This window comes from Acomys russatus, chromosome 13, assembly GCF_903995435.1.
Source record: "Acomys russatus chromosome 13, mAcoRus1.1, whole genome shotgun sequence".
Classification (NCBI taxonomy): Eukaryota; Metazoa; Chordata; class Mammalia; order Rodentia; family Muridae; genus Acomys; species Acomys russatus.
The window spans coordinates 45,078,796-45,091,026 of record NC_067149.1 but is presented as its reverse complement, the minus strand read 5'-3'; the positions used below and the strand labels follow the sequence as shown (position 1 = coordinate 45,091,026).

Here is a 12,231-nt window from a genome sequence, read left to right as displayed (position 1 = left end):
TCTATTCTTTTTTTCTGCCTTTATTCTTAAAGATTGCCTTGACTACTTAATACTTTTTATTTTGGTGTACACTTAAAAAAACATATCTTTTGTTTAAGATTTTATTTATGAGTGCTCTATCTGCATGTACACCGTATATCAGAAGAAGGCATCAGATTCCAGTATAGATGGTTGTGAGCCACCATGTGGTTGCTGGGAATTGAACTCAGGACCTCTGGAAGAACAGACAGTGTTCTTATCCGCTGAACCATCTCTCCAGCCCTGGTGTAAACTGTTTAAATTATCTTGTCAAGTCTATCCTTATTTCTACTCTCAAACTAATGGAACTTGGCATTGCTTTAAATCTGTAGACTGACTTAGGATAATGGTCACATTAATATTCTTTACAATTTATGAACACAGTATTTGTCTCAATTAGTTGTTTTTGTTTGTTTTTTCTTTTCCTTTTTTTTATTGAGACATGGTCTCTCTACATAGTCCTGGCTATGCTGTAGCTCACTATGTAGACCAAGCTGCCTTGAACTCACAGAGATCCTCTTTCCTCTGCCTCCCAAATGCTGGAATCAAAGGTATGTTCTACCTTGCCTTTATTCTAATTTAATTTTTCTCAGCAATACTGATCACTTTCTATGGGGATTTCCCCCATTTTGGCATAAAAAAATTATTTATTATTTTTGTTTTTTTGAGACAGGGTTTCTCTGTGTAGCCTTGGCTGTCCTGGACTCTCCTTGTAGACCAGGCTGGCCTCGAACTCAGAGATCTGCCTACCTTTGCCTCTGGAGTGTTGGGCTGGGATTACAGGCATGTGCTACAGCCCGGTACCCGCCTACACAAATTATTTTTTATTTATGTATTACTAGTATGTAGAAATTTATGTAGTTGGGCCATGAAATCAGTGGCGGCCTACGCCTTTAATCCCAGCACTTGGGAGGCAGAGGCAGGTGGATCACTTGAGTTCAAGGCCAGCCTTGTCTACAAAGTTAGTCTAGGACAGCCAAGGATACAGAGAGAAACCCTGTCTTAAAAAACTAAAAAAAAAAAAAGCTAATACCTGGGCAGAGCTGGAAGAAGGTAGGCATGGCAAAGGTTCCAAGACTGGAGGGAAGAAGGATCTTGGGAAGGAAAAAGGGAATGGGGTTAGGGGGTGGGGGTTGGGGTGGGAAGGAAGGCACATGGCTTGGATGGAGGATTTGGCCTAGATGATGAACATTAGCAAGCATTTGGGATTATGGATGGCAGGTAGCACCATAGAAATTATTAGAAGCAGATCGCATGGGATACCTGCCCTAATATGGGAAGTAGTTTAGGGGATTAATGTCTTTTTTGGGGGGGGGGCGTTGTTTTTGTTTTAAAGATTTATTTATTTATGTATTATACAGTGCTCTGCTTGCATGTACGCCTGCAGGCCAGAGAGGGCACCACATCTCATTTAGATGGCTGTGAGCCACCATGTGGTTGTCGGAATTGAACTCAGAACCTCTGCAAGAGCAGTCAGTACTCTTAACCTCTGAGCCATCTCTCCAGCCCCTGGGGCATTGTTTTTGAGACAGTTTCTCTGTGTTGCCTTGGCTGTCCTGGACTTGCTTTGTAGACCAGGCTGGCCTCGAACTCACAGAGATCCACCTGTCTCTGCCTCCCTAGTGCTGGAATTAATGGCATATCTGCCCTGCCCCAGGTGAACTAAGGCTATTTTAAAATATACCAGGTGTCTGTGTTTTCAGTGATTGCTAGCAGGTTAGAAAATAATTAGCCTAATAATAAGCATTTATTAGGCCAACGTAATAGACTTATTTTATGTGTATGAACATTTTGCCAACCTCCTGGAACTGGGGTTAGGATAGTTGTAAGCCACCATGTGGGTACTGGGAACCCGATGATCTGCATTCTCTGTCAGAATAAGTGTTAATTACTAAACCATCTCAGCCAGGTGTGGTGGCGCATGCCTTTAATCCCAGCACTTGGGAGGCAGAGGCAGGTGGATCTCTGAGTTTCAGGCCAGCCTGATCTACAAAGAGAGTCCAAACCAACCAAGGCTACACGGAGAAACCCTGCCTCAAAACAAAACAAAACAAAACAAAAAACCCCCCAAAAATCTACTAACCCATCTTACCAGCCCCTAGATTTTATTTTTGAGGTAGGATGCTGCTATGTGTATTTGAGAGGGTTCAGTAAAGAACTACCAACAAAACTTCTCCATTAGGGGTAAGGTTTTATTATGGACAAGAGAGAGACAATAGCTAGAGGCATCTGGAAGAGTCGAGAGCTGAGAGAAAAGCAAGCAGACTCGATGTGGCCAGGGCTAGGAACCAGGGGAGAACAGTGGACAGATTATGTGGATTTTAAGGAGGATGAGTAGTGGGGGAGGGGCTCCTTTTGGGGATAGAAAACCCTTTCACAAGCTCCTGATGAATGCTGGCCTTTTTGTTTTGTTTGCTTATTTTTGTTTTTGTTTTTGTTTTTTCCAAGGCAGGGTTTCTCTGTGTAGCCTTGGCTGTCCTGGACTCTGTAGAGCAGGCTGAGATCCTCCTATCTTTGCTTTCCAAGTGCTGGGAGTAAAGGCTATGCCGTCATACCGGGCTTAATTTCTTTCCTTATTTTATTTTATTTTTTAAAATTTCTCCCTCCTCCCCCTTCTCTGCTGTCAGAGGAAACCTTGTGGAGAGGGTTCCTTCATCCCACCATTCAGGTTCTGGAGCTTGGAACTCAGGCCATCAGTTTGGTGGCAGCACCCTTACCTGCTGTGCTCTCCAGTCCCTACTCCTTAATTTCTTATAAAAACACAACAGGAAAGTTATCTGGGAGCTAGATTTCCTTTGTAATTTATTATCAGTTTTGAAACAGCTCTTATCTCACAAGCTTGAGACAGAACCCACATAAAAAAGTTGGATATGGTGGCACACACCTGTCATCCTAGCCATGGTGAGCTGGGAAGTGGAGACAGCTCCTTGGAACTCAATCCTAGTTTAATTGGTGACATTCCAAACCATGAGTGACAGGCCCTCAGTCTCAAACAAAAAGGTGGTAAGCACCCGAGACCTCTGGCCTCCACACAAGTGTGCAACACAGGTACCCCTCTCTGCAGGAACACACACATACTCCTACACACAGAAAGTATTATACTGGAAACTTAGCTTTGTAATGGAAACTTGTTTTTGTTTTTTTCAAGGCAGGTTTTGTTTTTTTCTGTGTAGCCTTGGCTGTACTGGACTCACTTTGTAGACCATGCTGGCCTCGAACTCACAGAGATCCACCTGCTTCTGCCTCCCAGCGCGCTGGGATTACAGGCGTGTGCCACCTCACCCTGCTGAAACTTTGTATGTAGAGGTACTAGAGCTCAAATCCAAGGCCTTATGCATGCTAGACAAGCTCTCGCCACTGATATGCACCCTCAGCCATGACAAGCACGTATCTTTACAATAGCAGTATTCTAACTGAGTGGGCTCATGTCACTTAATGGAGCGCCTTCCTGTGGACCCGCTGGTGGATGTGGAGGTTTGAGCTCTGGCTGAAGCCCCTCCCACACTTGCTGCACTCATACGGCTTCTCTCCCGTGTGCACTCTCTGGTGGATGAGGAGTTTGGAGCTCTGGCTGAAGCCCCTCCCACACTTGCCGCAGTGGTAGGGCTTTTCCCCAGTGTGCACCCGGAGGTGGATCCGGAGGTCCGAGCTCTGGCTGAAGCCCTTCCCACATTCACTGCACTGGTAGGGCTTCTCTCCGGTGTGTGTGCACCGGTGGATATGGAGGTTGGAGCTCTGGCTGAAGCCCTTCCCACACTCCCCACACCTGTAGGGCCTCTCTCCCGTGTGCACACGTTGGTGGATATGCAGGTTCGACCGCTGACTGAAGCTCATGCCACACTCCTCACACTCATAGGGCTTCTCTCCAGTGTGCACTCTCTGGTGGATGTGCAGCTTTGAGCTCTGACTGAAGCCCTTCCCACACCTGTCACACTTATAAGGCTTCTCCCCTGTGTGGACTGCCTGATGGACAAGCAGACTTGAGCTCCTGGTGAAGCCCTTGCCACACTTGTCACACTTGTACAGCTTCTCATCCATGGGGCCTGCTTGCTGGGTAAACAGACTGGAGCTGCAGGGGAGGCCCTTCCCACAGCGCCACGCCCGCAGGCTCTTTCTTTCAGGCGATCTCTGATGAAGCATTAGTCGTGAGTTCTGAATCAGTCCTCACCACACTGACCGAATGTGCAGAGTTTCTCTTGGGGTGGGGATTTTCTTGACGACGGGACCATCTGCGCTGGTGATGACCACCCAAATCATCAGTTACAGGATTCCTCTGTGTGGTCTCTCTGAAGACTGCAAGTGACTAATGGTGACTCCCAGCTACAAATGTCTTTACTGTTACACTCAAAGGGAACTGAAGAGTCTTTGAACTGGGCATTTTGGCAAATTGTCCCACCAGGGGGCGGTGCAGTTACTGGCTCAGTTTCATCAGGACTAAGCTTAACTGGAGGATCGTCTGCGCATTGCTCTATGGGATGACGCTCCTCCCTCCTTCCTTTTCCCTTAGTTCTTTCTTCAGTTACAAAGAGACCTTTTCCCCTCCTGAGGCTCCTTACACAGCTTCTCAGAGGGGTCGTGCCTGGTCATCTGGCTTGGAATTTCAAAGATAAATATTTTTTTCACTTTCAATGTTTCTGAAATAACTCTAGAGTCACCATAATTTGTGGTTTTTGGAAATATGGGAAGATGCTTCTCACTTTTGAAGGAATCTATTTCACCATCTCTGTGCACTTCTTGAAGATTCACAGTATAAACTCAACTTCCAGAGATTGACTGCCATTTCTTCCAAAATTAGGAAACCCACTGTGGTAAACCCTGAAGTCTCTCTCTCACTCTCTCTTTTTTGATGTTTTTATTTCATGTGTGTAAGTGTAAGTATTTCATGTCTGTGCACCTCAGGCGAGAAGAGATCATTGAATCCCCCAGAGCTGGAGTTATGGGTGGCTGTGAGCCACCATGTGGGTGCTGGGAACTGACCTTGAAAGAGCCATGGGTGCTCTAGGCCTCTGAGTCACCTCTCCAGCTTCTTAAAGGCCTTTCTCTTGAAGATTCGCCACAGAATTTGTATTAGACTTGACTCTCCTAGGAAACAGAATTTAATGATAAGAACAAAGGATTCCACCTAAGGCCTCGATACTTGGTAACTCAAAAAGCAGTCCAATTTTTTTTTTTCACTTAGCTTCCTGAGTCTCCTCTCCAGGGTGTTCCTTTCCTACACCTCACCCCCGGCTCCTGATCACTCAGGTCTCAGCCAGGCTGCTGGCCCCCAGAAGTACTGTTGCATTGTAATCCAGACCACACTGTCACTAACCTGGTTTTAATTTCTCCATGCTCTTTATATGACTTTGCTCATTTTCTTGTGTCCATGCCACTCCCACTGAAGTTCCTCGCCACAGAAAGCTGACATGCATTCCCCAGGGCCTTGAGCAGGGCCCACACACTAAAGGAGTCCAACTATGCTTTCATCCTCTCCAGGAGTCTGTCTGGTGGGGCAGTATGTCTCAAACTACCTGTGGCGAGGCATTGCTTTGTTGTTGAATAAATGTTTACTCTGAATCTAGTGCATACGCCTTCATGGTTTCTGGGCTGACACTAGTCAACAAATCCCACTTTACAAGTACTGTGACGTAATTGTGGTAAGAATGATAGAAGTGGTGGCCCACGCCTGTAATCCCAGCACTCGGGAGGCAGAGGCAGGCAGATCGCTGTGAGTTCGAGGCCAGCCTGGTCTACAAAGTGAGTCCAGGACAGCCCAGGCTACACAGACAAACCCTGTCTCAAAAAGCAAACAAACAGGGGGAAAAAAAAAAAAGGAAAGAAAGAAAGCATTTAGGTCAGTGGGGGGTGTTTCAGGTCTTTCCCATATGAGGTGAACAAAACTGTGTCATAGGGCCAAAATCGGGTCAAGCGATGCTAGATTAAAATGACTGAACTGTGAGCAGAAATCAGTCTTTGCTCCTTACAAACTCACTTAACGAAACTTACAAACCCAACATATACTATTCTTAGCAGCTTAGCAATGGAGAGGTAACACATATGAGGGAAATGCCTGACGGGGCAAATATGCTGTATAGTCTTCCAGTATAAGAGCGCGGTTGGATGTCTTGAGACGTGCTCCACATGGTGGCCAGACAGTGTAGTGAGAGCGAAAGTGGCACTTCCCAGTCCGCAGACACTGACGCTGAACCTGTTGATCCCATTGCTAGTTATATTTTAATCCCCAGTGCTCTTGTTCCCCTCTGTATAAAGTACCCAATCTCACAATGACGCTTGACAAGAAAGAGAAATACCACAAGGCACACGATCTGACTCTAGGCAGGTGCTTCATGCTGATGTCCTACTATATTCTAAGAAAAGCTGTATCTAGCTAGCTCAGAGGTGAGGCGCTTTTGGTGAAGGGCCCTCCGAATCACCTTGAGCTTGGTCATATTCTCAAAAAGGGCAGATTATTCCAAAGCTAGTTCTCCAGGTCGTGCCCACCTCCTGAGACTTCCCTGACTCTGTTCTGAAGTTCTGGAGGCGTTCTCAGGTTCTGTGCAACTTCTCTCCGCGTGTATCCCAGCTAACAAACATCCCTCACCTGACCTTCGTCTCAAAAATCTAATTGGTTTCTAGGACGCAGGGGACAGTGCTGCGCAGCATAAACTTCAGTACCCCTCGGAATCTCTTAGGGGTCTCTCTCAGGAGCTCCTCCTGGTCTCCAGATGTCCACCAATATACCCTCTTTGGAAAAGGTCAAGTCACTCGACTGGTGCGGAGGCCAACCACTTAGTCCTCAGACCACCCAGGCCAGAGCTTGGCTGAGAAAGAGGGTGTCTTGAGAGGCGCAGTTTGCTCTACCTTAGGGGCCTGGCCTCCGTGGGGGTGGCCTTGTCCCGGAACGTGACTTGGGGGTAACTCGGCTGCTCGCACGTGGGACTACTGCGGCTTGGCGCATTCCCAGCCTCTGAGCCTGGCTCCGAGTGGCAACGCCCCTCATCTGGAGCAGCACACCGCAGCTGGCCCCTGAGGCAGCCTAGCCGTGCTCACCTCTTGCGTAGGTAGGACCCACACCTGGTAACGCTGGACTCCTGGGCGTCATCGAGGACTCGAACTACAAGTCCCGGCAGGCCGCGGGCGGAGCGCTACTTCCGAGCCACTTCCGGCGACGAAGGGGCCCCTGTTTGTGGAGGCGGACCTTGAGTAATTCAAGTTGTTTTTCACTTTTTCTGTTTGTGACGCGTTCGAGTTACATAATGCTTTCCAAGGTGCTTTACACTTGTTAAAATAATGCTGAAGTGGAACTAACCAATATAATATTACCTTCAACCTTAAAATTTTTCTGAAGTTGTTACTATCGAAGTGAGCAGTGTGGTGTAACCTCAGCGTCTTCAATTTCATCTCCGTAGGGAGGGAGGGAGGCGGAGAAGGAGGGAGAGAGAGAAGAGCAGAGGAGTTGATCGCTGGATTTTGTTTTGTTTGTCTTTCCAGACAGCATTTCTCAGTATAATAGCCCGAGCTCTGCTGGAACTCTCTTTGTAGAACAGGCTGGCCTCGAACTCAGTGAGACCCACCTGCCTCTGCCTCCCGAGTGCTGGAATTAAAGGCATGTGCCACAACAGCGGGCTACATCCCTGGATATTTTATAGGAGTAGTTTCCAGGTCGGTATTGTGCAGCTCACAAAGGCCTATAATTCTAACTCCAGGGAGCCCAAAACCCTCTTCTGGCCTCAGATGCCTGTGTTCACGTGTACAACTCTACATAAATAAATTTAGAATATTTTTTAAAAGCCAACAATAATATATTTGGATATAAATAACTAAAAACGTGGATCATAAGCTTGATCAATGGACTCTCAAATAAAAAAATATATTTTTAAAATGGAACAGACACAAACATTGATGCCATTAAATCAGGAAAATGTCCCTGGCTTGGCTTACTGTGAGGACTCCAGAATTTGTTTTCTGTGCTGGGAGACTGCACAGGAGACACCACCACTGCAAAACAAGAGTTTGCATAAGAAAAGCAAAACTTGAAGCCAGCCATCGACTTCTCAAATGTAATCTCTTAAAAGCAAAAATTAAAAAAAAAATGTTGTCTTTGTCTGGACATGGTTCTCTAAGAGTGCTGTTGGCTCTGTATAGGGAAGTGGGCACACAAACAACAGTGTAAGGAAAGGCCTGGTGCCTCATGCCTCGTGCCTCCTCACTGTGAACCTGAGGAAGTGAGCTATGTTTGCTAAGGCTTTGGAAAGAATTTAAGAAGTTGGGGGGGAGCCGGACGTGGTGGCGCACGCCTTTAATCCCAGCACTCGGGAGGCAGAGGCAGGTGGATCACTGTGAGTTCGAGGCCAGCCTGGTCTGCAAAGTGAGTCCAGGATGGCCAAGGCTACACAGAGAAACCCTGTCTCGGAAAAACAAAAAAAAAAAAAAAAAAAAAAAAAAAAAAAGAAGTTGGGGGGAAGCTCCCAGCATTTTTTATTTTTTTAAGTACTCACATGAAAAAACAGTTTCTATTATTCAAACTGTTTGGAAGCTCTTATGAAGCCTTGGGAGTCTGGAGCTCCTTAGGCCTTCCTTAGTGATCTCCTTCAGAGTATCAGAAAGTGAGGCAGGGCGTGGTGGCACACGCCTTTAATCCCAGCACTCGGGAGGCAGAGGCAGGCGGATCGCTGTGAGTTCGAGGCCAGCCTGGTCTACAAATCTTGTCCAGGACAGCCAAGGCTAACACAGAGAGACCCTGTCTTGAAACAAAACAAAACAAAACAAAAAACCCCAGAAAAACAGAGTATCAGAAAGTGTGTGATCCTCTTTAACAATCTGAAACAAACATTTGATTGATGGATAAGCAGCTTTTCAACAATATCATAGGAATACTTTGACTTAGAAATTTACCTTTTCAGCTGGGCGTGGTGGCGCATGCCTTTAATCCCAGCACTTGGGAGGCAGAGGCAGGCGGATTGCTGTGAGTTCGAGGCCAGCCTGGTCTACAAAGCAAGTCCAGGACAGCCAATGCTACACAGAGAAACCCTGTCTTGAAAGACCAAAAAAAAAAAAAAAAAAAAGAAAGAAATTTACCTTTTCTATTATATTTGCGTCCACTCCTTGTAGTTGCAGCCAGTCTATAAGCTCTCTGTCAGTTCCCAGTCTGTCAAGGGGTGCTGGGTTCTCTGTACCACCTATAATGATTCCAATTTTGTTGTATTGTACAGTAATATATAACCATAAAATGCTTCAAAAGTAACAAAGTGGGTGTAGCAATGTAAATGTGATGTGAAAAGGAAATGAATTAAACTTGTTTGATTCGGGGGAAAAAAAAAAGAAAAGAAAAAAAAGTCACTGAAGTTCTAAAGAATTGATATTATAATCTGTAGTTAAGTTTCACTTACCAAAAGGACTTCAGAGTGCTTTCCTAGTATGTGTGCAATAGTCTTCCAGAATCGTTTTTAGGTAAACCTGTGTCATACACAGCCAACCTGTAGCCCACATGTGCCCCAGGAAAGCTATGAGTACAGCCCGACACAAAACTCATAAACCTCGGACATGAAACTGCTTTGCATTTTTAAATTAAATTACATAGTTATTTTTACACATATTTATTTATTTTTGTGCGTGTGTGTGTGTGTGTGTGTGTGTGTGTGTGTGTGTGTGAGCACACCCTTGCCACTGTGTGTGAAAGTCAAAAAACAACTTGCAAAGCTGGGCATGGTGGCGCACGCCTTTAATCCCAGCACTCGGGAGGCAGAGGCAGGTGGATCGCTGTGAGTTTGAGGCCAGCCTGGTCTACAAAGTGAGTTCAGGATGACCAAGGCTACACAGAGAAACCCTGTCTTGAAAAACCAAAAAAAAAAAAAAAAAAAAAAAAAAAAACCAACTTGCAGGAGTCAGTCCTTTCTTTCTATTATGTGGGTCCCAGGGATTGAGCTCAGGTTGTCAGGATTGGCTGGAAGGTGCCCTAATTGGGGCCCGGCTGCTCTGTTTTTGAATATGACTTTATAAATGCCTTGGTATGGCACAGAGGGTTAGACACAATGTTTACAGTTGCCAGACTACTGAACTTTGTTCTGCCGAGAGGGTCTCAGGTATTTTACAACCAAAACTAACAACAGAAGATGGAAGCTGGGAAAGGCCTATTGTTGGAGCCAATGCTATTTAGAATACTTAAATTAGATGTTGTGCTTTCAGATAAAAATGGATTAGAGCATTTAAACCCAATGTTTAAGGTACCAGTTTCCACATTCTAGGAATCCAGGGTGTATGTTTTCTTTCTTTCTTTTTTTTTTTTTTTTTTTTTTTTTTTTTGGTTTTTCGAGACTTGGCTGTCCTGGACTCGCTTTGTAGACCAGGCAGGCCTCAAACTCACAGCGATCCACCTGCCTCTAATTCATGAGTGCTGGGATTAAAGGCATGTGCCACCATGCCTGGCTATACGTTTTCATGATAATTTTTATTTCTATAATGTTCAAATCAACCTGAGAGTCTTGTCTTCCCAGCTTCAAAACCAGTTTATAGGTAGAGAGATCTATGAAAAAAAAGAGAAATTTATTAAAGTCATTTTTATAGAATTGTGTTTATTTCTTAGTTCCTCTCTTATCCTGGATATGACCCAAATAATTGAGACTCTATTTATTTGTTTATCTACTTTTACAGCACAATACTGAGCAGTTATTACTCTATTTTCTCTCTCTCTCTCTCTCTCTCTCTCTCTCTCTGGTTTTTAGAGACAGACTTTCTCTGTACAACAGCTGTGGCTGTCCTGGAACTTGCTCTGTGGACTAGGCTGGCCTCGAACTCACAGAGATCTGCCTGCCTCTGCCTCCCAAGTGCTGGGATTAAAGGCATGTGGTTTCACCGCCCGGCATATTACTCTATTCTCAACCCTCTAAACTAGTCTGGCTTCTTCCCAGTGTAAATCTCACAGATGCTTGCACTTAATGGCTATCTCTGTTCATCTGACTCTCTCCTGATGTCTCCCAGACCTCTGCTCATGGCGGAATCCCCTATTTACTCCTTTCTTCCTGCCTTGAAGGGCAGGAAGTCCAGCCCTTTTCTCAATCCTGGTCAGTAACTGTCTGTAAGCTGCTTTATTGGCATAGCAGGGGACAACTGGGGAGCAGTGTTTATACAACATTGAGACAGGAGATTCTCAGAACAAGGATTACAACCAGATATTGGGGGAGGGCTACAGAAATCAGCATTTGAATCTTACACAGTGCACAATAACTTTATGCCTACACTGTCTTAGTTTGCTTTTGAGTGATGTGATACAGTATCAAGACAAAAGAAATTGGAGGAGGAAAGAGTTTATTGGTTTTAAACTTCCCATCTACTTTACATTCTATTACTGAAGAGAGTCAGAGCAGGAAGTATAGGCAGGAACCTTTAGACAGGAACTGAAACAGAAACCCCAGAGCTGGTTATAGCCTTGCCTTCATGGCTTACTCATCAGCTTCCTTAGACTTTCCAGGACCACTTGCCTAGGGCGACATTGCTCGGACTGAGTTGGGCCCTTTCACATCAATCAGTAATCAAGAAAATGCCCCACAGACTTGTGTACATGCCAAACTGTTGGAGACGTCGTCTCAGTTCTGGTTTCCTCTTGCTAGAGAACTCTAGTTTGTAGCAAGTTAATACAAAACTAACCAGCGGGCTGGAGAGATGGCTCAGTGGTTAAGAGCGCCACCTGCTCTTCCAGAGGTCCTGAGTTCAATTCCCAGCAACCACATGGTGGCTCACAGCCATCTAGAATGTAATCTGATACCCTGACTCACAAAGGATCCTCAAGATAAGGGCTTAGGGAGAATGACCCAGGGGAACATAGTGCCTGTGGGTGTCAGGGTTTGGCCTGGCCTTAAGATAATATTGAAGCCACTTAGGCTGTTGTAGAGTACAGGTGACATCTCTCACAAGGATGTCTTTTAAGATATAGAAGCTGGGCCTGGTGGCGCACGCCTTTAATCCCAGCATTGGGAGGCAGAGGCAGGTGGATTGATATGAGTTCGAGACCAGCCTGGTCTACAAAGTGAGTCCAGGACAGCCAAGGCTACACAGAGAAACTCTGTCTTGAAAAAACAAAAACAAAACAAAAAGATCTAGAAGCAATGCTCAGGGTTTTCTGGGGAAAGGGTTTGGGATAAGTAAAACCTGAATTCTGGGAGTTTGGGGCATAACCTGGCCCTTCAGAAGCCAAGGATCACCAGGTGGTTGTTTTTTTGGTTTTGGTTTTGGATCACC

At 45.5% G+C, this 12,231-nt stretch overlaps 1 protein-coding gene across 1 annotated transcript; it reads right to left on the bottom strand.

The window, feature by feature from the left end:
- Nucleotides 1-3,437: 3,437 nt before the first annotated feature.
- Nucleotides 3,438-4,448, bottom strand: Znf239 (zinc finger protein 239). Its single transcript, XM_051155169.1, has one exon. The coding sequence runs from the start codon at nt 4,156-4,158 to the stop codon at nt 3,451-3,453; it is 708 nt and encodes a 235-aa protein (XP_051011126.1). The 5' UTR covers nt 4,159-4,448; the 3' UTR covers nt 3,438-3,450.
- Nucleotides 4,449-12,231: the final 7,783 nt, after the last annotated feature.